At 37.6% G+C, this 27,987-nt stretch overlaps 1 protein-coding gene across 1 annotated transcript in view; it reads right to left on the reverse strand.

Moving 5' to 3' along the window:
* LOC124622162 (E3 ubiquitin-protein ligase SHPRH) overlaps nt 1–27,987 on the reverse strand; it is a 256,731-nt gene that overhangs the window by 52,344 nt on the left and 176,400 nt on the right. The window contains exons 16-17 of the mRNA XM_047147806.1: nt 18,055–18,218; nt 7,414–7,526 (exon numbers count right to left, since the gene is read on the reverse strand). Coding sequence (XP_047003762.1) covers nt 7,414–7,526; nt 18,055–18,218 — 277 coding nt within the window. The remainder of the gene's footprint in view (nt 1–7,413; nt 7,527–18,054; nt 18,219–27,987) is intronic.

Raw genomic sequence — 27,987 nt, forward strand, 5'->3', positions numbered from 1 at the left:
TACAACCTGGCTGGTATATTCAAATGAACTTGGTTCTATTACTCCTTGATCAAGCCACTACTGGACTTGGTTGTCAACAATTTCTTTCTCTCCTAGTGACAATCTTCTGAGTCTACTATATATTGGTTGTTGTTCTCTCATAACAACATTCATTCTGGGCTTTGTTTTTGTTAAGGTATAATTAGTCACTATATCTTCAATGTGTTCCTCAGTTTCATCATTAATAAAGCTTTAAATATCTAATTCTGGTTTATCTGTTATATGGATACACATAATATGAGCTTTCCCTTCTGGTTTCCTAATAGTAACTCCACCCTTGTTTATTGAAACTCCAGTTTGATCTAGAAAATTGTTTTACCATTCATTGAGTGCATCTCAAGAAACCACATAAATACCTGTTTCAATTTTTACATCATTAATCTCAGCAATGCCTGTAAAATATCCTTGTGGAGAGGAGAGAACATTTTTCCCAAATCCTGTCAAGATTAAATCTTGTTTCTTGCAAACTTGGAGCATCCACAATCTCACAAAGACCTTGTCATAATTTATTAAGTTGACTGCCAGTCACTTAGGCGCCTTTACCAGTCAGTCACTCATTCCTACATTTTTGAATTTACAGTTGTTAATATTCTTCTTAACAGTCTTCACATTCATAGTCTTCTTTTGATTATTCTTCCCCTTCATGTATTCTGATGGGATGCTCTTGTGGTTGCAATCGCTTGAACAGTTATGACTTGCACTACAACTGAAACACTTTTTGTTTGGACCCCAAACTGCGCTTTTAGTATTACTGTTACTAGAGTCTTTAGCATTGTTACTGGAGTTTAATTTTTCATTGCTGTAACATTTGTTATTTCTTCTCAGAAATAACTCCAAATTCCTTTCATAATGCCTCAAATGCCTCATTTTTTTCTTAAACTCTTTCACACATCCAGCTCCATAAAGTAGAAGTTTCATGTATGAATCATCTTCTGTCCTACCCATCACAAGCTGAAATAGTGAACTGTTATCAGTCCCAGCATGGCTGGCAATTTCCTACATTGCAAGAAAATATTCTTGAAGAAACTCTTCGTTTCTTCTTTCATTGAGACAGCAGTTGGTGGATCTCCGCAGCACTTGTTTTCATCCCGAATTCTTCCTGCAAAGCTTTCTTTAGTGTTGCCCACGATGTAAGACTTTTCTCACCCTAAACAGAAAGCTTAGCCACACCTTCAAGTGATAATCTTTTTCCATTTTCTTTTCAAGAAAACTCGATTTTTATTGTTAACCATTTGGGAGGCATCCTCTTCTTTATCACTGGCACCATCACCTTCCTCTTGTCATTCTATGTCATCATTAATTTTCAGTGCAAGTTCGTCAATGTTAGATAAACAACAGCAAATCTTACTCCTAACTTTGCTTCTGAAAATGATGTTTCAATGAACAACTTCTTAGCTTTAAGTTTACCAGATGTTGATTGAAAAGTAAAAGCACAAAATTCTCTCAAGCATTTCTGATTTCTATCATCCAGAACTGTCTCAAAAATTAACTTATGTAAGGATTTGAAATTTTTAAATGGCGGAGAGTTTTATATTTTTATTTACTTTTCCGATTTCACCTAACTTTGCCATTTTTAGATTTTCCATTCTTTTTTCTTTTTTACTGGCTATTTCTCTTTTCTTCATGTTTAAAATTTCTAATTGTGTTGGTCTGCTATTGCTGACTGTCATTAAAATATGAATCCTTGTTGCAGATCCCAAATAACCACAACTACATGTTGCTACGATGTTGCAGCCGAACTGACGGTCAGAAAAGTTAGTTGTAGATTAGGCGGCATAACTGCGTCATCATTTGTTCAGTTGATTTTGGGCAGAATTCCCAAAATTTGTAGAAAAGATGCTTCTGACTTTCATGCAGAACTATAATCTCACAGTTAGTACTGAACTGCCAAAAGAAACAAAACAACTTAATCAACAAACTCATGTTTTTTCTATGAATGCTGTTTCTCAATGAACACACAAAACTACTGTCCAATATTCAATTTCTTTGGCATGTCATCAGTCTCACCAGCAGGGAAACTCTTAGACCCCCCATCTGAATTCCACAACTCTTTATCCATTTCTGAGATACAGAGGTTCAAAGTTGCCCAACTTGTACACGTAAAATACATATATAAAATTTGGTATGAGGTGAAAATGAAGTTTATAAAGTGATGTAGCATGGAGAAGTACGATGTTAAGTGTCTCTGTTGTCATCAGAAGACTTACGGGATCCCCAAGTTGTAGTACTTATGTAGATGTAAAATTGTTTTGCACGTAAAATCCGATCTGAGGTGTATACTTGCGTTACTTCATTTTCACATAAGTAAGCTTTTCATTTGAGTTACAATTCCCTGCTGAAGCAGGGAAAAGAAGTGAACTAGCGGAAAAATGCTCCTATCGAAGCACAAAAAAAGGCGAGTATGTTCCCGTTTGTTTAAGACTGATTGAAAAGTGTGATAGCAGCTGCCTCATTCTACTTTTTCAGCAGCTATAAAAATGTTCCACAAAATTAGTGCTTCTTTATGCTGAGGGAGGAGGAGACAGTGGTAGTGGGAAAGAGACTGGAAAACAATAAATATTGGAAGACAGTAGCAGTGGTGGTGGTAGCGAAGGAGACAATGGAAGTGAGAGACACTGTGGGAAGTGGAACGTAGTTGACAGTGACAGAGCAGTGACAGGGAAGAGTCAGGGAGACAGTGCCAGTAAGAGAAGAATAAAGAGAAAGTGGAAATGGGTGAAAGCCAGAGTCTAAGACAATGACAATGAGGAAGAGAGAGAGAGAGAGAGAGAGAGAGAGAGAGAGAGAGAGAGAGAGAGAACAGCCAGCAGCAGTGGGAAGGAATGAATGAGACAGTAGTAGCAGTTACACTACTTATCAGTCAGTACTTACCAATCAGAGTCTCTCAAAGCATAGCACACACACTTTTTTGTGCTCTGATAGGAACATTTTTCCATTCGTATAAAATAAATGATGCAAGGATAAAAGGATGTAAGGTACATAAGTATAATGGGAACTTACAACAATGGACTAGTGCACATGGGCGAGTCACAGCTGAGCTTGTGGGAGCAAGAGGTGAGCTACATGCTATAGAGAGCAAGAGTATGTTCGCATGCGAAAATGGCAAAAATTTTAAAGGTGTTGAGGCAGCTGTCACACTACTTCTTAGTCAGAGTCTTTGTACATTCACATTTTTGTGCTCTGATAGGAGCATTTTTCACTCCTATAAAAAAAAAAAAAATGATGTTAGGAAAAAAGGATATAAGGCACAAAAGTATCATTAATTCCATGCTTCACTTTAAGATATTTGATAGTGTTATCCTGTCTCAGCATAGTGCCTCCTTCATGAGACAAACTGATTATGAACCACAGTATGTTTTTAAAAAGGAGCTAAGTGTAACCACAGCAGATACATCGTTTTTGCATGAAGTATGCTGGTATCATCAGAAGAAACAAAACTAGCACTCTAAGGGTCAGAGTGTGGAATGTTAGATCCTTTAACCAAGTAGGTAGGTTAGAAAATTTCAAAAGGGAAATGGATAGGTTGAAGCTTCATACATTGGCAATTAGAGAAGTGCAATGGCAAGAAGAACAGTACTTCTGGTCAAGTAGGGCTTTAAATACAAAACCAAATAGGGGTATTGCAGGAATAGGGTTACTAATGACTCAAGAAATTAAGAATATAGGTAAGCTACTATGAATAGCACAGTGAACACATTACTGTACTCAAGATAGACATGGAGCCAACATCCATCACAGAAGCACATGCTTGGATGCCAATCAGCTACTTGGATGAATAGCTTGTAAGAATGTATGATAAGATAAAATAAATTATTCAGGTAGTTATGGAGGACAAATACTAATTGCAATGGGTGACAGGGATTTGATAGTAGGAAAATGAAGAGGAGGAAAAATAGTAAGAGAATATGGACTGGGAGAGGAATTAAAGAGGAAACTTCCTGATGTAATTTTGTGCAGAGTGCTATTTTATTATTACCAACACTTGGTTTAATAATCATGTTACCAACACTTGGTTTAATGATCATGTCAGAAAGGAGAAGCAACGTGGAGACACTGGAAAGCTTAAATAGATTATCTGATGGTAATACAGAGATTTCGAGATTACTTAATGATGCGACAGAGGTTACAAAACAAGATTTTAAAGTAAGACATTTTCAGGGGCAGATGTGGATTCTGAGCATAATATATAGTTTATGAACAGCATATCAGAAGTGATGAAACTTCAAAATGATAGGAAATTTACGAACTGGAACTTTGAGAAGCGGAAAGAATGAGAAGCAGTTAAGAGTTTCAAATTGAGCATTAGGCAACGATTGGCTGAAACAGGGAAAGGAATACAACAGAAGATGAATGGGTAAACTTGATACATGAAACAGTGAAGACTGTTGAGAATCAAATAGATAACAGTGGCAATGTGTGTCCGGGTTGTTCTTGTGCGAGTGTTCTGCTTCTGTAAAAGGACTTTGTCTAAAGCCTGTAACATTTTTAGTATTCTTTTTGATTCTGACTGTCTGTCTCTCAATCCCCTCCTCTCTTTGCTAAATAGCAATCTGTCCTTCCCATATTCACTTAAACAGAATATTTCAATTATAAGTAAGGCAACAAGACTTATACACGAGTATATCACAGAAAATCTTGCCACAAGGAGTTTTCCCAGAACACAATTTAACAACATATTATTTATACATACTTAAATTAATTTATTTTTATGTATTAACAAACTGGAGCAAATGAATGCACCAATGTACACGATTGAACAAATATGGTAAAATTTAACTGACTTTGACAAAGGAAAAAATTAAAAATAGTAGATACATTTATTTAAACGAACTGAAAAAGTCACTGACAATATTTAAGGGGACGCTAAATTAAAATTTTATAGAAAAATGAATGTATTGATTCAAAGACTTTAAAGTGGAAGCCTAACATTCTTACAAGTTATACGAGTACAAGAGCGCTTGTGTTATACACAATTTAAATACGATGCAGTGTCATGCAATATGTGTAAGATATATTCATGGTTAGTGTAGCGCCTATTTAAAAGTAAAATTACTGCAGTAGCATTACTTCTAACATTTGCAAAAGTCAGCAATTTGAACTCCAAGGAAACTTAATAATAATAATAATAATAATAATAATAATAATAATGAGAGAAATCCACTGTTGTATACAATACTGACATGTGTAATAATCCGTGAACTCAGAAAAGAGGTACTTATAAATTCAGAATATATGGCACAGAAGAGAGAACTGGTTACGCATATTCCATATTAAAATCACTTAAGAGTAAAGGCAACAATGTATTACAAAAGTCAATGTTTCATGCTACTTCTGATAACCGGTAGCTTTTCAGTCACCATCAGATCTTATAATTACTGACTACATGCCTAATGTTGCTGCTGTAATTTTTAGATATGACGACAGCTGAAAAGCAAAAGCCAGTTATCAATTTCAATAAAGTAGTAAGTGACCAAGACATTGCCTTTGATAAAATAATCTGATACAAATGTCATTGGTTTCTTCAGCAAGCCCAGCTAGTCTCAAATCATGACACTCGCCAGAAATGGCAACACCATGTGTTGGCTGTGTGCTGGATTCAGCATCGTTTACATGCCTGCCAATAACTCTAAGCCTCTACTATTCAATGAGTAGTTACCTTTACTCCTAAATTATTTACATTCTGCAGGACTTTCCCTGTTGTATCAACATCACATACATTTGTACAAGGATCTTGACATGTCATACCACTGAGGATACTTAGTTGGCTCTAAATTCTGAGGAGGGAAAAAACTGCCAATAATGGTTCACATACCAAGAGAGACTATTTTATGTGATGCTGAAAAAATTAAAAAATTAAAATAAACTTGATCTGCCACAACAGCTGTATGTAATTCCATAAAAATCACCAATCTCCGTCAAACAATATACCATCCTCAGGCATTTAAAAGAAAGAAAGAAAGAATACACGACACATATTTAGTCTGGAATATTTGTATCTAGATAAATTTTAAGTGCTTCAAAACTACAGAATGCAGCAAAGTATCTGACTTGTACAGGAGGCAGCACCAGTGAAACTACAATTCTCTAACGGATCGAACTCCTATGTATAAAAGAGCTTCAAAGTTCTGATTACTTTACCAATGGTTTAATGTGTTAAATCTTTGACGTTAAGCATGTAAGCAAGAAAGAGTAAAAACAAGCTTTGATATTATACTTAAAAATCTGTTGGAATTCACTAAGTGGACTCTTTATCAAGCACTGTAATTTGCATTCTGTTTTAAGCAAAAGAATTTTTCATGAGCCTCAATGCTTAAGACGAATTATGAATTGTACAGTTATACAATGCAGATACATTCATTGAAATACATTGATACTACCAGCAAAATGTGTAGCAAATAGAGTAAATACTAAAGAAACAAATTACAATGCCACACTTGATGCAGCACTTTTGTTGGACAAACAGCGAAAGTGTAGTAAGTGATAAACTTTTTTTGTCTCATCATTCTGTGAAGTATGTGAGCAAGAAAATGTTTCATAAAGGTTTGAAATCATGTGTTAAGTTTTTTTAAGGCACTAAATGCTTTGATTCTCACACACTGGAGAATATAATCTGGACATTTGGATGTCATGTATTATGTAGCCTCATGATATGCACATAGTTCTCAACTGTAATACTTGTCTAACTATGTTAAGCATTTAGTGGAAGATCATACGCCTTAATGAGTAGATTATGTCGGCATTTTAAATTTGGTAAATAATTATAAGAAATATTGAAAATGAAATTTTTGTTGCCCCTGGTAGCTGTTAGTCACACAATGTGCATCTGGGGTCATACACCACGAACTGTGTTAGCTGTTTATTAATATGGATGTTAACAGACTGACTAAACTGGTATTTTCAGCTGGAGATACAATACTCCAGTCTGGCTCTGTATTTCACCTTGTTAACATATTGTTTCGTGTATAGATCAGGTACTTTCCTGGATTTTATGTAGTTTTGATGCCTTTAATGTATAATGTTTATATAGATGCAAATAATGAAGACTGTCTGCATGACTGGTAACTAACTGTTTCTCTCTCTCTCTCTCTCTCTCTCTCTCTCTCTCTCTCTCTCTCTCTCTCTCTCTCTCTCCTCCTTTATTTATTTTAAATACCTGAGCATGGTCAGTTGTTTGACTGAAATTGGTGGTTTTTATGGTGTGATGTATAGCTATTGTGCCACATCACAATTTTTTAAAAATGTTCAAAAGCTGTCAATCCTCACTTCCCTAAAGCAATATTTTATATGATCTGGATAAAATCTACCTCCACCTCTCCCCAACACAAAACTGAAACAAGTAAAAATTTTTTGACAACTACAGACGATAGAGCTTACTCTGAATTCTTTCTTCATAGCATCTAACAGTTTTAGATGCTTGTTTGCTTCTTTGAACAATGACTTCTTCTCTGGAACATTAAATCTGTCTGCTCGAATGTGTGTCAGTATAGCTAAAAAAAAGAAAAAAATAATAGTTGAATACAAAAGCATTTGCAATCTACTCCATTTTTCTTATCACATTAACTGAAGGAGTACAACAAACATCAACAAGTTTAGATGTACTTTCCCAAGATGACTTTCAAGATTTTGCTCTTCTTCATATGCTTAAACTTGGTTAAATTCTTAGTGTCCTAAAAGCTGCAGCATCTGAACTACTGTGCAAAAAAGTGACTCACTGGTTTATTTCTTTAATTAACTGAATCCACCATCGTGGTGCTTCACCACTGGTGTTATGAATAAAATAATTTTAAAAAGAACTATAGGTGGCAGCAGGTAGTAGGAGTTTATTATAGCTCTGCCTGCTTCTCTGGCACACAGAAGTTATAGGCTTACAATACAGCTACTACGAACACAAGTATGCAGGGGCATACAGAAAATTATTGGCAGTGTTTTTCAGGAGTTCTTCACATATGTGTACAGTTCTCAAATGATTGCACAAAACACGAAGGACAAAGCAAGAAGTAAAAATTTGCTGATCGCTTGTGAGTTCTGTGCAGTTGAACTACTGGGTCATTAGGGTCATCACATAAATAAATAAAGACAAGTTTGGTTAATAGCGATTAAAAAGACAGTAAGTTCAAAGACCAAACAGGCTAGGCTACAACTTAAATAATAAATAGCAGGCTGAAGCCACCTCACTAACTATTATTGCTCTCCTACTAATAGCTACATTATTGTTCTTAATTTCCATACGACTTTAGTTTGTACACATCGTGCATACACGGTGTTCATTTTAACTGAAGACAATGAATGTCTCGAAAACTACACATCAGTTCAAAAAAAGTTATAATTCCAATTTGTTTGTCTCAGAGGAGTACATCCAATGACAACACACTTGACCCCCCCCCCCCCCTCCCACCCCATCTCATGCGTGGGTGGTGGGGAGGAGGGCAGGGGCAGCTTTGAAATCTTCACTGGGAACCCCTGTTTTTATTGCAAATTATGATTTTACAGCAAAATCTGCATGTGTTTTGTCTGAAGCATTTTCTTCGTTTCACCACGGATGGCACTGTAATCAGAGGAATAGAAATGGGTACATGATCGTAATTCATGATATGCTATTCCACGGCCCTTAAATATCCAACAGCACGTGGGACCGCACCTACATGCTATGAGGGCAGGATAGGCCAGTGTTTCATTATTTCTAATTGGAAACCCCCATTGCGATATTGTATTCCTCCAACATATCAAACAGGGGACTACTCGACGCGCCACTGTGATTATGGCTCATCGCAAATGCTACTCTACTCTTCCAATTAGAACAAGTGGTCAAATGTAGTACCACCAACTTCAATACACTTAGTGATTCACTTTTCAAATGATCATACAAATGACAGAAGCACATATGCAGGAATGTCAGCACAGGCCTTTCCAATGCAGTTAACCATGTCTTCACGGCCAGTTGGCACCTACTGGTACACCTTATCTTTTAAATATCCCCACAGAAAGAAATCCGGTGATGTCAAATCTGGCGACCTAGTGGGCTAATTTATAGGACCTCCTCTGCTCATCCCCAACCAGTGTAAACACGGTCTAATACCTCCCATGCTTCAGTTGGTTAATGCACTGGACAAGTGTCATGATGAAACCACAGGGCAACATCCTGCAATAGTACTGGTAGTTCCTGTTCCAAAAATGTTCAATATTTGCAACCATTCAATGTGCGGTCGATAAAATATGGAGCAATGAGTTTGTTCCCCATGAAGCCACACCATACATTAATCGGACAAGGACGACGATGGTCACCTTGCCGTAACCAGTGGGGACTGTCTACATTCCAGTAAAGCCAGTTAACAATACTATGGTTTGTGAATGTAGACTCACTGGAAAATAGAACCTTGGTTAATTATGGGGGGTCATTTGCATTTGTTGATGTGCCCATTCATGAAACACTGCCTGATTATGCAAATCATCGCCGTGGAGTTCTTGATGCAGTGACACATGGTATGAATGATATTTATGATGATGCAGTATTGTGACAAGAATATCTATGGACATACCAGAATTGCAGTATAACTGCTGGATGCTTTTCCATGGTTTGTGGTGCACTGATACTAGTACAGCTATTTTATTACTTCCCCTGTAACCCATTTGCTTCGTTTCCTTTTGCCGGTCTGTAGCTGCCATCAGACAAAGACATTCACAACTTTGTAAAAGAACGAACAAGAGCGAGCTTTCTCTGGAAAACCTACAAGGCAACAGCAGCCTCAACATTTCTACCACATTCTCCATAAATAAGTATCATTTCAATTTCTTCTTGCGTGGCTGCAACATTCATCGTCCACTTGCACCTCTGTTATCCAGATGACAGGTGGGTGTGCAGGCAATAAATACTGCGTGTGTACTGTAATGTTTAGAGCTGCTATATGTTCTATGTCTGCACGAAATATGTACTGCCTGTTATGACACATCATAGTTTGCTATATGGCCATGATGGCGCGTCAAGTAGTCATCCATTTGATATGTTCAAGGAACACAGTGTGGTGGATGGGGTTTCTAATCAGAAGTTATGAAATATTGGCCTATCCTACAGTCACAGCATGGAGGTGGGGTCCCACATGCCATTGGGTAGTCAAGAGCCATTGAGTAGCATGTCGTAAATTACGATTGAATATCCATTTCTACTCATCTGACTACAGCACCATCTGTGCAAATGAAGAAAATTCTCCAGACTAAACATATGTAGATTTTGCTGTAGAATTGTAATCTGCAATCCTCCCACCACCTATGCATGAGGTGTGTTGGCTGGTCGAGTGTGGTACCATTGTATGTCCCACTGTGAGACAAACAATTTGGAATTATAACTTTTTTTGATCCGATGTGTAGTTTTTGAGATATTTCAATGTCTTCAGTTAAAATGAACACCTTGTATATAGTGCATGCACAAATGGTAAAAATGTTATTCAGACCATCTCTCATGCAACTTCATTATTCAGGCGTTAATTGTCAATATGCTGATTATAATAATATGTTTAGTTCTTCTTGAAACCATGTAAATTAAAATTAACAATTAAATGAAATTTTTACTACAGCACATAACAATGAATTTTGGACGAGTTAATCAGTCGTTTTTGGCATTTTGACACATACTATTAGAAAGACTGGAATATAGACTTTAAGCAACACATTTCAATTTTCCCAAAACTAATTAAATTAGCAGAAAATCATAATTAATGTTGCCTTTTGAGATACTATACCTGTTAGATTCCCAAGATTGACATTATACTTTCAAAAAATGTGTGTGAAATCTTATGGGAGTTAACTGCTAAGGTCATCAGTCCCTAAGCTTACACCCAACTTAACCTAAATTATCCTAAGGACAAACACACACACTCATGCCCGAGGGAGAACTCGAACCTCTGCCGGGACCTGCCGCACAGTCCAAGACTGCAGCGCCTTGAGACTGCTCGGCTAAGACTGCTCGGCTAATCCTGCGCGGCATTATACTTTCGTTGCCCAATTTTTTCTGGTCTGAATGACACTCTTAATTAATTTTTGAGCCACTAATTAAGAATTTGTACAATTTAATGTAACTTCAAATATGGTAACTGTACTAGTAAATAGGGAGTTCTCAGAGTACGAATAAAAAATAGTACTGTAATCTCTCTTATACTGCTAATTAATCACTTATAATGTAAACCCAATTATTGCCTGAGCATGCAGCTCATTCACTCTTGTAAATATCAACCACACATTTCTCTTAACAAATATATATTTCCTGAGATCATAAAATATTCAGATGCATGTCTTTGAATAACTCACTCTGCCCAAGAATCTTTAATTTATTTCTAGTATTAGTATGCGCAACACAAATGTATTAAAAAAATTGTGGTTAGCATTTAAATAAGCAACTTTTTTTTATAATGGCTTATGTTTTATGAACTTCTCAGAGTCAATCTGTAGGTAACTTTTATTCAAGTTGTGTCTGAGTATTTTAGTGTCAACAGCGTGGACACTGGTTTATTTCAATAAGTGATCAAAAAGTTTATTGTGTCCAGCGAGTGTGCACTCGAAAGCCAACTGTGAGACCCCATATGTGAAAGTGCACTGTAAACATTTAGTCACGGTCAGACTTTTTTGGAGGTGACTACCTGTGATTACAATACTAAATAAGAACTGAGAATGATCATCATATTACTGTGAGTATTGAAAATGTACAAAGCAGTGACAGTAATCAAAAACTGTGTTGTGTACATTATTTGAGAAATATCACAAAACCAGTTTACAACAATTAAAGTGTGCGTCATTTACGACGGCGGCCGAGTTTAGGTTGGTTCTGTGCATCTGACGTCACAAAACACCGTCAGCCAATGAACAGAGAATGATGTTGCCAGAGCTCGACTGCAGTGCTGAGCACGGGTGAGTGTCTTCAGTTTTAGAAACGTTCTGTCATAAATAAAGTAACTGAACAAAAGCAATGCCTTGATAGCATACTTTCTTTTATAGAAAGTTTGGAAAAAGCATTCTTTATACCAACTGCTTCATATTTTATTAATTAATTAAACCAAACAAGCAATAAGCCTCCTAATTCAGGCGATAGCAAGGAAAGCTGTTTGTATCATTCTCATTAACCGCTTTTTCGCAATGAAGGACAGCGGTAATTGTTTATTTCCTATTGTACTTCGACGGAACGTGAGTAATTCATAGTCATACCAACAGTGTTTGTCGTTATTTTGTGTGACATTTTGAAGTCCTCCGGGAGATCTACTGAATGATGAGTTACGTTAGCGTAATGGTTAAAGTGTTTGGCTGCTAAACGAAAGGTTCTGAGTTCAAACCTTGTTCGGTGCTTAATATTTTCTTTATTTAAAAACAATATCGAAGTGTCTTACTTCATGAATTTTATTCGTCTGAATGTAATTTTTTGAAATTTCTAGTGGCAACTAAAATCGACCATATGGAAAGTACACACTATGGACTTTTACCTCTGCAAACTCTTCAAAATTTCGTGCAATGGTTTACTACATCTAATGCTGCAAAATAACTGTGTTGAACATCGAAACAAAATTGAGTCATTTATGAGCGGAAGGTATCAGTCAAGAATATGTGTAAAAATCAAATTTTTGGGCCAAATAGTTTTTGTGAAATCGAATGATAAAGTGTGTCAAAGCAGTCTAAACACCATGTGTCTGCACAGGTGAGCACTGCAGTGATGACAAAATCCCGCACAGCACGGAATGCGGGTAGCATGTCTCTGTAGCAGCGAAAGAGTTAATGCGGCCATGGTGGCTTTACTTCATAAACGGTGCGCTCCCCCCTAAACGTAAGTTTGGGAACTATGCTATACTATTGCGCTGCTTCTCTTGGGCGTGCAACTGGCAACACAGCAATCTCCTGCGTCTGGGCGGGCATGCGCGAACTGCCAAGATAAAAGAATTGAACTATAGTTGAACTTCCACCGACAAGATACTGAGTGCAACCCAGTGATCACAGATTAGTACACAACCACTTTGTAACATGCTAAATGCTACCTTCCACTGTATTAGGGAGAAGGCTAGAAAAAATGCTAAATCCTAAAACTTGTACCACACTCTTCTCATTGCCTTGTAAAATAGAGGGCAGGTCCTGTTGAAGACGCAGACCAATCCTCAGTTCAGAAAACAAAACACACAAAATTTAATTATGCTACTTGGATACCTGTGTTTCACACATTTCACATAATGATTGGTCCTGCTGCCACAGGAGAAAACAGTGTACGAGCTGACAATGTGCAACACAATTTCTGCTACAGTGCTGTGCAACTTAGGTGGCAGCTTCCTGATCCCTTCTACTCAGAGAATGCTCTGTGGTGTCACCAGCGTGCTTCCTGTCTCTCTCCCACACCTCACACTACATCTGTTGCCTGTCCTGCAATTGGCAAAGCTGTGGTAAGCGCCACACTGGGTCACTGTTTTTGCTTATGATGCTCCCCACAAACTTATATATGTTCAAAAACTATCACTATCACTTCTTAACATAATGCTCATTGGGTCTGCTTATATGCCATTAATAATGAATACTACAGGTACATCGGAGCTGCATCCTCCACAGCCTTTTCAACACACAGGTTTGTCAGAATGACGCAACTGGCTGGAGTGTAACGTGCAACAATTGACACTGTGCATCCTCACACACCACCTGCCTCCTTGTCTGCACACCACTATACAGAAGTGAGATATCCCTTTCCAAGGCATTGTGACACAACTAAATTGTCACTCGAGTTAAGAAAGTTGTGTGTTTCAACTCTTACATCGAACTCGCCCCATTTTTCTAATGTTCTTTTTTGTTCCACCTGATTCGATCTATTAGTCTCAAATCACAGGGTTCCATTTAAAAGTTGTTTTACATATTTTAGGCTACGAGCAAGCCCTTCTAAAACTTTATGATTACCAGAGGGTAAACTTTTTCAGATACTCGTTCTTTCATTTTTTTGCATCAATGACGACATTTAGCCCAGTCACTAATTTTACTCAGACCGTCAGGAGGATAAGCCTCCACAGTGCCTTCAACAACCTCTGTGGTCCACCCGAGCAGCTAGTGGTGTTTGCAGCAGTTGCATGATCCACAGTCATCTCACAAGTAGCTAGTGAAATAATTGTCTCTCCAGGCAGGCCTTGGTAAGCCTTATATAACAAGACTGTATCAGATGCCCAGAGGTTGACCGCGAACACTGTTTTGTCTCAACAGTGAACTACCCCCTCACCTCACTATTAAGTTGTTTTTTATTTATTTTAATGAAGATTTTTACTGTGCTTATGATCTGGGCAGTTAAATCAAGAATCCTGTTCCTCATTACACAACAATCCACTGCCACACTATGCTGTGGTTACTAGAGCATGCACAGATTTTGCATGTGTGGCAGGCTTGTGGTGCTCACCAGACCAGATCCCAACTTGACTCCAGAACTGTGTGTTCGCCAGACCCGTATCTGGCCAGCGAAGACTGCACCCCTTGAGATGTGGAACATTTGGCACTAGCTGGGAGGCACATTTGGCTTATTGAATATCACATACAGGGTGGGCAGTATATCTCTGGACTGGAAAGGAAATACTCAGCTAATGTGATATCTCTGCCTTCTTCCTCCCCAAAAAGGTGAATCCCTCTTAATTAGGATTTTGAGTTATTAACAATGAAGGGGACTACATTTTATCAAACGGCAGAAAATGTACAGAATGTCATGGTCCTAAAATAAAATAGAATTTCTAGTGACTAAACTAATAAAGTGGAATTACAAAGGAATAGACTCATTTGACAGGAAGTCTGAAATGCAGATCATGAGGGTTTATTTAAGTCTTGGGATATATGTCGGATTAAATTAAGTAACATATGCAACATACCCAGAAAATGAAGGTTATATGGACACAGACGAAAAAGGCAGTTATTTAACAGATACGTTGCACATTCGAAAATGCTAACAAAAATATAGATACCAAATGGAGCAAGATAATATTTAAAGAGAAAGCAAGAGTTTCAAGTGAACAACAATGAGTACAAAACAGAATACCTGAATTAAAAAAAAAATATTCAGAATTGTATTCCTGTGGACAATAGTTGTTGCAAAGAAAATTTTGTAAAAAATGAAAACAATTAGAGTGAAGAAAGCAAAATGGAAATTTATACCACACAGACAACACATCCAAAAGATATCATACTAGCTAGCAACACAAAGATGGCTGTACAAAAACTCCCTTCAACTGTTTGTAAAGAGCAATAGCTCACTCTGAAACAGATAATGAAAATATTGAATTTCCAAATGAGGTATACAAGTTGGATGTCATTCTGCTTAAGAAGAAGAAGAAGAAGAAGAAGAAGAGGAAAGGCACCCGGAGAGGATGGTGTTTTCCCCCACCCCTTTTTTTGCAGTCAGTTGTTGACCCTGACTGATGTGGGAAAATTTAGTTCTAATGCTGCTCTGGAATGTTAAGGTAAAGTAATTGTTCAGTTTTTGTGAGCAGCAAAGAACATTTCAATTTTGCCTATTCTGCTTAGCATTGCTAAAAGGAGTGAGCAAACAAACACAAAATTTTTTGGAAACAAAGTTCTGATTTTGTTTTGTTTCGAAATACAAGAAAAATACACTGGAATTCATTTGGACTTCTCTTTTGGAATTACTGTCATACTTTGCACTGTCCATATTTACAAATTTTTAAATTTTTTCCCCTTTCAAAGCCCAGTCTAAAAAGGTGCTTTAGAAATAAGACCTTTCCTATTCTGAAGAGACATCCTTTCAATTATTTTTAATAGGGTGTACACCAGCCAATACCATATTCTTGTGACCTGACAGCATATATTTCTGAGTCACTTATTTACCACCAGATTACCCCGTCACATATCTGATAATACTCTTACATTCTTTATTAAATATAAGATAGAATTCACTTAATTCTAAAGAACCCCTTTAAAAATGACAAAATGTACTGCATTATAACTATACCATGCAAAAGACTAGATTTGTTAAGCTCCTCATGGAGCACAAACTCTTGTATCAACAAGTTTTTTAATTCATTTTGATTTTGCTGCTTATTTTATCCAATTTAGGTAACTGCTGTGTTAACCTAACACTGATATTCAGTATATAATGTACTGCAATTAAGATATTGGACAGTTTTAATTTGTTTTAGTAAAAAAGATGTAGGTTCAGAGATATATAAATTCCTTTTGTAGATACCACTGATGAAAACAGAATTTACCACCCTTCTGGCACAGACGATTCTTTAGGATCAGATGACAGTCATTAGCACAGTCCACAAAGAACATTTGTTCACACTCCTGCACATGAATCCAGACAAAACTTAGTGTTCAGGTGAAGTGGCTAAAATGCATTAAAAATGGAAGAGAATGACAGCAAATATTAGAAGAAACAGAGGAGAATTATGCATTTTTCATACAGAGAACTGGGTAAACATATAATCAGTAGTAGACAAAAATGCCAGAAGAATATTAGTGAAGGGAAAGGAATGGAATTGTTTGTGGACTTTTGGAAGCTAGGAGACTGTTGTCTTCATATCTCTTTCATTTACAATGTGGGAAGACTGGGGATATGGTTAGAAACAAAGAAGATGGAATTATTTCTAACGTTTCTGTACAGAGCTTTATGCTGGGAAACATAGTATTTGTCAGTAATTCTTTATTAAAAACCCTGATATACTCACATCAAATAAATGAGTAGACACTGTGATCTGAAGAAAAAGGACTGACTGTGGTACTGATGTTTCCCCCTAATATAAGAGAGGTAACACTATGCCATATATTACAACACATTAAATTATGACCATACTACACCAGCCATTATACAGGAAGAATAATGAATATACCAAATACTAGGACTTGAATTTCACTTTGGCAAAGATATTTCAGCACTACAAAAAGTTTTGCAATGACACTGTTTCCTAATGGCAAAAGAAAGCTACTATTAGCATCTTTTTATACAGAATTTAATGTAATCAATATAATAGAGGAAAACATTCCACGCGGGAAAAATATATTTAAAAACAAAGATGATGTGACTTACCATACGAAAGCGCTGGCAGGTCAATAGAAACACAAACAGACACATACATACACACAAAATTCTCCCTCTTTCCTGAGGCAACAGTTTGTTGCGAAAGCTTGAATTTTGTGTGTATGTATGTGTGTGTTTGTGTTTCTATTGACCTGCCAGCGCTTTCGTATGGTAAGTCACATCATCTTTGTTTTTAAATATATATAGAATTTAATGTAAGGTTCACAATACCACACACATCTTCACATGAAGATAATGCATGTAGACCCACAAGCTTCTGAGGAAGCAGATGCAAGAGTTGTTGCATCCCTGAAAAGCTCAGGTGGTGCAGAGAGCTCAGAACAACTCACACGAGAAGGGCGAAAAACTCATCAGACAACTATTTTGATTGTTTTCAATCTCAAGAAACTTTGCCAATGTCAGTATTGAAGTGTGAGAAAATATATTACCCATGGAAACACTGACTTGACAGCCTCTGAAGCCACACTCTAGGTAAAGGGGCTGCAGTTCTGACATAACTGAAAAACAAATGGCTGTGGATATGAAATGTACCTAAATATGGACCAAAGAAGTCACTTGCTGGATTCCAAGAAATATGGAAAGTATAAGGCAATGAGCTAATGATGGTGGGTAAATGACATGAGGAGAGACAGCTGGACACCACAACTGATGGAGGGAGCCTGGGGGAGGCTTTTACCCAGCAGTGGGTGACAAGTGGACTCTGCAGCTGCTGCTGATATGACAGTCAGCTGTACTTCATGTCGCATTACTTGAAAATCAACAATCTGTCTCCTTTTAATTTTATATATTTCTCAATGAAATTTGCCTTCTTATACTGCTACTCACAAGGAAATCTGATAACTTAGCAGTGATCCAACAGTCTATTAAATGTTACATAGTAATATGCATATTCCAACACCATTAGAACATGAAATACAACTTATACACTGATGCTTGAATATGGTGGCATGCTGGTGGATAATTCTTAGATGCCTTACATCTCAATACTTGCTCCATTTGAGACCACTGCCATGAAGTTTGTACTGCCTTGCCAAGAACAAGGCATTGTCCAACCAATGAGTGTCTTTCATCTTTTGTATGGACAGCAAATAATTTAGTCTCATATGTTTTTATAAGATTTTCACAAACACAAAGAGAACACCTGGAAAAAATAGAATAGCAAACAGAACTTTTAACTAGCAAAATTTGAGAGGAATATAATCTTATGTATGTTTAACAGTATATGGGAAGCATCAATGACAAGTCAGACTATTATTTCATTGTTTACACAGACACATTTAATACTCTTGAACCAATCAAGTAAGTCATATTTGTTTACACATCATCCATATGAAACATGTTTCGTATACAGAGATTGCAATCTCACAATGAAATCACAAACAGGTCTCCTGAACTTCAGATCATTGAAATACAGAAAATCAGCAGACAGGTGTCTGCAATTTATAAAACCAGCACTAAATAAAAGATTTATGACTGCATACAAGAAGATAAATTTAAAATTACACACTGATGAAGTGCTATCTGCTAAGACAGATATTGCGACAAACATCTGAAGCAGCTGCTCTTAAACGCCCCAAGACAACACTTGATAGGCATCAATGAAAATCAAGATATTATACGGAATATTAGCTGATTTCATCATTACAGGTCACACTTCTTAAAAGATTTATCAAGACTCAGTCCATGTGAATACTGAAAGTGCTATTTCAGTGTCTGCCTCTGCCGTGGCAACTGTAATAACATCAGCATTCATATGGGCAGTACAAATGAATTCTCAATAACATTAAATGACTTTTCACATGGAATTTTTCCAAAATCTTATTTCTGATGTGAAAAATAGTATTTGGAAAATGACAGCTACACTGTAACATGTGTTTAGTTTGGCTCACAAATTTTTTTCTCATATCAAAGATGTTTCCTAGAGTGTCATTATTTAGTACAAGTTGATCTTGTGTTAACAGTAGTGTCCTTTGTGATAGTGCTATTTTTTTGTGTTCCACCAATACTTACATTGGTAGAAATGGTAAACCACTAGGCTAACAATAATGCATATAGTACTGGTCCAGCCCCTGGAGGAAGATGAGATTACAGTTCCAAGTACATTGGAACTGGTCCACTCTGACATAAATGCCATGCTCCACAGAAAAGGTACTCTTAACCACAGAGGATGCACAAACGGCAGCAATCTTACACAAAATTTGTAAAACTCTTACAAGCACTACTGAAGAAATAAAAAAAAAATGCTCTAAAAAAGTGTGTGTGTGTGTGTGGGGGAGGGGGGGGGGGGGGACGACGACACTTTTGATATGAAACTTCCTGGCAGATTAAAACTGTGTGCCCGACCGAGACTCGAACTCGGGACCTTTGCCTTTCGCGGGCAAGTGCTCTACCAACTGAGCTACCGAAGCACGACTCACGCCCGGTACTCACAGCTTTACTTCTGCCAGTATATCGTCTCCTACCTTCCAAACTTTACAGAAGCTCTTCTGCGAACCTTGCAGAACTAGCACTCCTGAAAGAAAGGATATAGCGGAGACATGGCTTAGCCACAGCCTGGGGGATGTTTCCAGAATGGCAAAGGTCCCGAGTTCGAGTCTCGGTCGGGCACACAGTTTTAATCTGCCAGGAAGTTTCATATCAGCGCACACTCCGCTGCAGAGTGAAAATCTCATTCTGGAAACTTTTGATATGATTTGTGAACAGTATCAAAGGTGAAACAGACTTACGATCCCTCATTTGTCTGTAATAAAAGGTCAGTGGTTATTGTACTTCTCCTTTTCTGCTTTACAAATACATCATCTTGGTTATGTTAGGTCCTAATTAGAAAAGAAGAATCATCATCGTTGCATTTTTTTTAACTTTATTTATGTCTTCAAATCACAGTCTCATAGTTAATACGTTTATTTTTTTGTTGGGGTTATCAGCCCAGCAAATCATCCCTTTCCTCTTACTGCTCTCAAGTGTACGATATTCCAATGTTACATTTTATACTTTCTACTCCCTCGCTATCATCATTTCAGAATAAGGGGTAAACTGTTTCAAACTCATCACTATCTCAGCCCTATTTCTCTCTACTACCAAATGTATGTAATCTCAGAAAACTAAAACTCTGCGATGTACTCTCCTTCAGTGTCCATGTGCAGGTACCTCCTCAGATGCAGAAAATTCCGGTTGTTCGTGAGTTATACTGCTTATGAGAAATATGGGTCAATGACCTTCACCACAGGTGCAAGTTTATCAAACTGCCTGCTGTGACCAGCTCATACGTTCTCGTCTCAAAGAATGTTGAACCACAATGAAGAAAGATGGTCAGAAATCATGTTCATCAAAAATGTCTGCAGAGCCAGAAGCATTTGTTGTGTAAAAGCCTCTAAAAATCAGCACGATGACTTCCTTCTAGTCAGAATTACATTCACATCAGTGTCAATATGAGTATGTCACAGTGATGGGAGGATGAACAGACTTGTTGAGAGACACTTCCCCCACAATAAACTTAAGAAAATTGTTTATTTTAGAAACATTAGTATTCTTCCATTCCAACCCTAATGGCACATTTACACTCTTACAAATGTAGCTACAATGAAAAAGATGGTGAAGTAAAAAACATCTGTCATACTTTGGCTCTGAGCCTCTCACTACATCGTGTAATGTTCGTAGTCTAGTCTTACATCTTCCAGAGTTAAAACTGCATCACACAACTAGCTGAAACATTGATGATATAGATTGTGATGCTCCAAAGGTTGACTGTTGAGAAATTCAATTGCATCAAACAATCAGAGAGCTCACAATAGATGGCAAAATGCATGAACTTGCTGTTAAATACTCTGTGACAAACGTGTTCCCATACACGTAACAGAAGTAACAAAAACCCCTACTCTTGATCGACACCTGTATTATGGCAAATGATGAACAACAGGGATGCTGGTCACAGATGTTACATTCAAATTCAAAGATCAAATGCTATGAAGAATACTGGAAGCTGCAAAATAGGGTAAAGCAATACATTCAAAACGCCAAAATTAGGCAAGCTCAATTTATTGTGAGCAGGGAAAAGAGCCCTACGATTCTGCCGAAAAATCTCCATAGAAAAGACTAAATCAGGAACTATTATTCAGGTCCCAGTTGACACATTGTATGACTTTTTTTCTGCTCAAGTCACCTCCCATGCTGCAAAGAATTATCACATACAAGAATCACAGAACACTGAACTAACCCTGACATTTTCTACCTAAAGCATATTAAAATAAACACAATAATAAAACTCTCTTCTGAAGCAACAGGCAACAACTTGATCAGCATGGAAAACACTCAATGGGAAAGAATGAAAATCCATGATCAGCTTTCGATTTCCAGCAAATTAGCATACTAACTGTCAAATCCAGAGACCCCAGAATATATTTTTCATAGTTGACTGACTGAATAGTTACACAAATCCAATCTCTCTGACAATTATTAGTCTGGTTTTTGTCAACACCAAAATATCATAGTACAGATTCTGCATTTATTATCGTAACTAATGACACGAAATATGTCACAAACAACCTCGAAGTCACAGTATTGACTCTGCCAGATTTTAGCAAAGCACATAAACTCATTAACTTTGCTATACAGCTCAGATCAATGTAACATCTGAAATTATCAGACTGTGTTGAAGTGATTTGAAAGCTACCTGAGTAAAGAGACAGTAGTATGTTGCTTGTAGGAATAAAATCACTTGTTAAAAGCACTCTCTCACGACGTGGTGTAACTTTGGGTGGTCACTTCAACTGGGCAGGAAGTACTGCAGGAAGACTTCCACTTATCTCTACTTCTCCATTAGTTGTGGAATGTATTCTAATAATATTTGAAATGTAAACTTGTGCAAACATTCATTCTGGCAAATCTCCAGTATTGACATGTTAACCCGACATGGCACGAGCAGTGGAAACTGCAGACGGTTAGAATTAATCATGAATACTTGAGGGTGTTACACTTGTAACACTTGTCTATCTGATTGTGTCAGTGCTTCACACACTCAGTGGGGACAGATGTGGCCAGAAGAGTAGTGAGACTGTTGCGCAATATGTCTACTTCGTCAGCTCCTCAGTACACATGCATCCCAGTATCTCGCATCAGAGGTTGAGTACCTGTCATCTCTTCCTGTTGTTGCTGTTCGCCTCTTCCAAAAAGCTGCCCTGCAGTCTGAGCTAAATCTATGCTTTTAAGGAAAAAACTGTAGTGCTTCATCTTGCCAACCTCGAACTTTTTCCCCGTAGAAATACGGCCAGTTTTTCTTTCTGTCAAAATGTGAAGACACTGTTAACATCTTCATATATTCCATTCTTCATTTCTCATCCAGTTGTGGCACTCTCTTCATTACTCATGCTGTGTATTATCACCACATTTCTCTTCCCCTATCCCTCCCTCTTCTCTCACATTCATTGCTGGAAATTCACTGGGTCACACAAACCTGGTGAGTGACTTACGTCTACAAAAAAGTATACGAATGGAACAGTTATAATATTCATTTTGTGGCCTGTATTAGTTTTTGGAATGTAAGTTGTACTTATGCACCTGTCTTTAGTGGAGGATGGGAGCTGACAGTACGATCATGAGTTAGCAAAACCAACAAATACGAATATGTTATCATAGATGCAAACTGATCTGTATTGTATCCCAAGGACTGGGTTGTGTAAAAAAGTGACAAGTTCGTTGAGTGTTGACAATGTTGTGTCAAACACTTCATTTAATCCAATTCACTCAGTTTAATTGTACATGTCTGTAATTTGTCTTTGATGGTTTATTTTTTCAATTATAGCTACTACTGTTTCCACTATTTGTGTTACACGCTGCTGCTCATTAAGAGAGTAACATTGGGAAGGATGGTAAATAAGGAAATTTTACTTACAATATTAGAGAAGGAAAGTTGCTGCTCACCATATAGCAGAGATGTTGAGTCGCGATAGGGGCAACGAAAAGATTCACACACTTATAGCTTTGGCCATTAAGGCGTTTGTGAGCAATACACACACACACACACACACACACACACACACACAAATGCACCTTGCACACATGTGTGTGTGAATCTTTCTGTTGTGCCTATCGTGACTCAGTATCTTCGCTATATGGGGAGTAGCAACTTTCCTTCTCTAATATTGTCACATTCCATCCTGGATTTTCCATTGTTTGAAATTTTACTTACTGTGCATATAGAGTACAGCAGGACCAGTACATGACCCATGTGGTAAATGATTTGGGCACACACTAGATGCACAATTCAGTGCACAGAGCAGCCTCCCTGACAGCAGCAGTGGTTCTAATCCAGACAGGCATAGAGTCAAATTGACCTCAAGTGACACGTACGGGTATACTCTTAGTATCAATATAATGGAAGGAAACATTCCACGTGGGAAAAATTATATATAAAAACAAAGATGAGGTGACTTACCGAACAAAAGCGCTGGCAGGTCGATAGACACACAAACAAACACAAACATACACACAAAATTCAAGCTTTCGCAACAAACTGTTGCCTCATCAGGAAAGAGGGAAGGAGAGGGGAAGACGAAAGGAAGTGGGTTTTAAGGGAGAGGGTAAGGAGTCATTCCAATCCCGGGAGCGGAAAGACTTACCTTAGGGGGAAAAAAGGACAGGTATACACTCGCACACACGCACATATCCATCCACACATACAGACACAAGCAGACATATTTGTCTGCTTGTGTCTGTATGTGTGGATGGATATGTGCGTGTGTGCGAGTGTATACCTGTCCTTTTTTCCCCCTAAGGTAAGTCTTTCCGCTCCCGGGATTGGAATGACTCCTTACCCTCTCCCTTAAAACCCACTTCCTTTCGTCTTCCCCTCTCCTTCCCTCTTTCCTGATGAGGCAACAGTTTGTTGCGAAAGCTTGAATTTTGTGTGTATGTTTGTGTTTGTTTGTGTGTCTATCGACCTGCCAGCGCTTTTGTTCGGTAAGTCACCTCATCTTTGTTTTTATATACTCTTAGTATGTCTTATATGACTGCCTTATTAGGCCACTATAATCAACACGTGACTTGGTAATATTTAACAAGTGGTATGTCAATTTTAGCGCCCTGATAAAGTGGTGATATAAAACTTAATTAGAGGCTACACAACAGTCGCTGGCCTCAGACTGATTTATGTCACAGCTGGAGCAGTTACTTCTGTATTGTTTTGTGTCACTTCAGCTCTATGCCAATATTCGTCAATTGTATTATCCCATCATCTTTCGGGCATATTCATGGGACAGCAATAACCATAACAGCAGGTGACTGGTGTTATGCTAGTCTCTGGGCAATCCATAACCAGATGTTTTCAAATAGCGTAAGTGATTGACACAAATATTTACGTGTAAACTGTCAGAGAAGTGAGAGCTGTGGAGAGTGCAGAGAGATCATTCCAGATAGTCTATTGTACAATGGTGTCAAGAATACGTTTTACTGGTCGAGGTGAGTGACTGAAAATGGAGAATTGAAGACTATAAGTGAATCCATTGCGCAGAAATAAATGGACAGTAGGCAAAGAATCTTACTGATCAATTCAATTAAAGCAACAGTAGCATGGAATATAAGTAGCATGGAATATAACTGGTAAAAAGTCACCTACAGTCTCAGAAGAACTACAGTATGTATGGTGCAATTATTCATCTGTAGAAGAAATCGTCAGTAGCGAATTAGTTTGCCAAAAAGGATTTGTTTCAAACTACAATTTTTCTCTACAATAACTTTGTAACGTACCTCTGAAAGTGTATTAAAAGTAATAAATGCTGTTACAGTGCATCAGACATAATTATGTTATCTGTCAGATAGTAACTGGAAATATTTCCACTTCACCTACCTACATGTAAGCATTCCTATTAAATGTGATATACGGGAGGAAAATAATTGCTGTAATGAAGAGAAAGAGAAACAGAGAGAGTGGAACATGCACACATCACAACTACAGGTAATGTGCCATGTACTTTTAATAGCTGTGTAAAAAGTACAGAGTATAAAAACTGTCTTCTGAAGCAACAGGCAACAACTTGATCAGCATGGAAAACACTCAATGGGAAAGAATGAAAATCCATGATCAGCTTTCGATTACCAGCAAATTAGCATACTAACTGTCTCATCCAGAGACCCAAGAATATATTTTTCATGGTTGACTTAAAATCAGGAGAATGTCTATCACAAAGTTGTTGCAATTAGTTAGTTAAGACAGTTGTGAATTTCAGAACTTGTTCTTGTGTACATGACAAGAGTAAAAGTTTTTGGTTGACTTCACATTTAGAAATAAAGCTGTGAATATAAGGTACACTTCTATCACTCACTTCACACAAAATGTAATACTGTTGTTGGTTCTGGCAGTGGAGCAGATGTGATTAAGAAAAGACAGTTAGTCAATATTTTGTATTTTGTTCATTAAAATGGAACAGTTAATCTTTGTATTGTTTATCCAAGCTCTTCCGCTTCCTCATTATGGTGTAATATAGGATTGTGGTATTAGGGAAACATGATTGATTAGTAATTTACAGAGAGACTTAGAACTAATTATAGTCAGTGTAATTCTAAAGTTAAGCATTAGTACAAGTTACATACTGTAGACAGCTTTGCAGGCAAAAGGGGAACTTGTACTTTAGCTTTGGACTTTGTGGAATGGGAAAGAGAGAATATTATGGCTGCACATTACCACTGAGTAGTTATCTTCAATATTAAAATATAATTTCTGCTGTTATTGAAGTTATGTGTAGCAAAGTAACACACAAGTCACTGAATAGAATTTCACATCTTAACAATATTATGAAAAGGATGGTTGGTACTCACCATATAACAAGATGCGGAGTCGCAGATAGACACAACAAAAAGACCATTAGAATGTGAGCTTTCGGCCAACAATGCCTTCGTTGAAAATAGACAAAACACATGCGCGCGCACACGCACACACACACACACACACACACACACACACACACACACACACACAAAAGAAGTCTTTGGCTGCTGTGGCCCAAAGTGAGACTGCACAAGGATTGCAATGAAACAGAAGAGACAAAGGTCACAAATGAATGTATCATAGAATTAATTGAAATATGGAAAAGTTTGAAGGAAAATAAAGTGGAAGTGTTTACAAATGGTGAAGGTGAGGACAAAGTAGAAAGCAAGGTAGACAAGGCAGGGAAAGAAAGAGAGACTATGAGAAATGACAAAGAGAGCAATGGTGAAAGATGGGAAGGAGAGTTTGAATAGTGTGTTTAGAATGAGTCTATGATGCAAGAGGTTGTGGCTGAAGATGAGACAGCCAATGAAGAACCAGATGACAGCTTGGGTATTGCATAACTATTTAGCACCTTACATGATAACTGTGCACAAACAGAAGAGGAAGTTCATATATTTGTGGTTTATAAAAGGGATGATATGATATGTGAACAAGAAATAAGGCAAGAGGTGAAGTGTAAGTAAAAGATCTGAATGCTATAATGAAAAGGACTGAAGATTTACTACCATGAAAGAAAGTTGTGCAAAAAATGGAAAAGTGAACTACTTGATATGGAGGCAGGATTTTTGAAATATCAGGAGAGTGGTGAACGGAACAAAAGCAGATATGAAAGAACAAAAGAATGAGATGGGTTAAGGAGCAAAAAAGATGAGGATGAAGATAAAATTTTAGTGAGAGTGATGACAAGCCAGATGAAAATATCAAGTGATGTACAGAATGAAAATTCCAGTGAATACTAGGAGGATGAAATTACTACACATTGGTCATACTCGACAAATAGCAACACTGCCAACTGAAGGAACTATGAAAAATGATCTATTGCAGGATGAGATGAATGAAGGAAATGATAAGATGTCTGCCATCTCGTTACTCCAAGAATTCATAGCCATGTATAGATGTTTGTAAACATGCTCATGTAAGCATGTCCATGATAGGTCCAAGCAAAGCTAATGCACTCCATTCCACAGTTCCCTGGTGCTTTAACTTCCACTCACTATGGGATGTAACTTTACACTCTAATTAGATGATGCATCGACAGCAACAATTTTTTTAATGCTTTCATTAAATATAAAAATTATTTTCAGTCTTTTATTAATAAAACATGCAATATGGCATTTTCAGACATGCCAGGAAGTGAATCTTACTAGAGATAACGCATTCCGATACTTTTAATGTATTGAACTGTACAGTTTTTATAATCTTGACAAGCCAATTTTTCTCACAATGTTATTGGGCACATAAATTTTTAAATCTATCTGACTTTTACTTTTATGAATATAATAGAGGGAAACATTCCATGCGGGAACAATATATTTAAAAACAAAGATGATGTGACTTAGCATACAAAAGCGCTGGCAGGTCGATAGAAACACAACAAACACATACATACACACAAAATTCTAGCTTTCGCAACCAATGGTTGCTTCGTCAGGAAAGAGGGAAGGAGAGGGAAAGACGAAAGGATGTGGGTTTTAAGGGAGAGGGTAAGGAGTCATTCCAATCCCGGGAGCGGAAAGACTTACCTTAGGGGGAAAAAAGGACAGGTATACACTCGCACACACACACACACACACACACACACACACACACACACACACACACACACACACACACACACATATCCATCCGCACATACACAGACACAAGCAGACATTTGTAAAGGCAAAGAGTTTGGGCAGAGATGTCAGTCGAGGCGGAAGTACAGAGGCAAAGATGTTGTTGAAAGACAGGTGAGGTATGAGCGGCGGCAATTTGAAATTAGCGGAGGTTGAGGCCTGGCGGATAACGAGAAGAGAGGATATACTGCAGGTCAAGTTCCCATCTCCGGAGTTCTGACAGGTTGGTGTTAGTGGGAAGTATCCAGATAACCAGGACGGTGTAACACTGTGCCAAGATGTGCTGGCCATGCACCAAGGCATGTTTAGCCACA

The sequence above is a fragment of the Schistocerca americana genome, chromosome 7, assembly GCF_021461395.2.
Source record: "Schistocerca americana isolate TAMUIC-IGC-003095 chromosome 7, iqSchAmer2.1, whole genome shotgun sequence".
Lineage (NCBI taxonomy): Eukaryota > Metazoa > Arthropoda > Insecta > Orthoptera > Acrididae > Schistocerca > Schistocerca americana.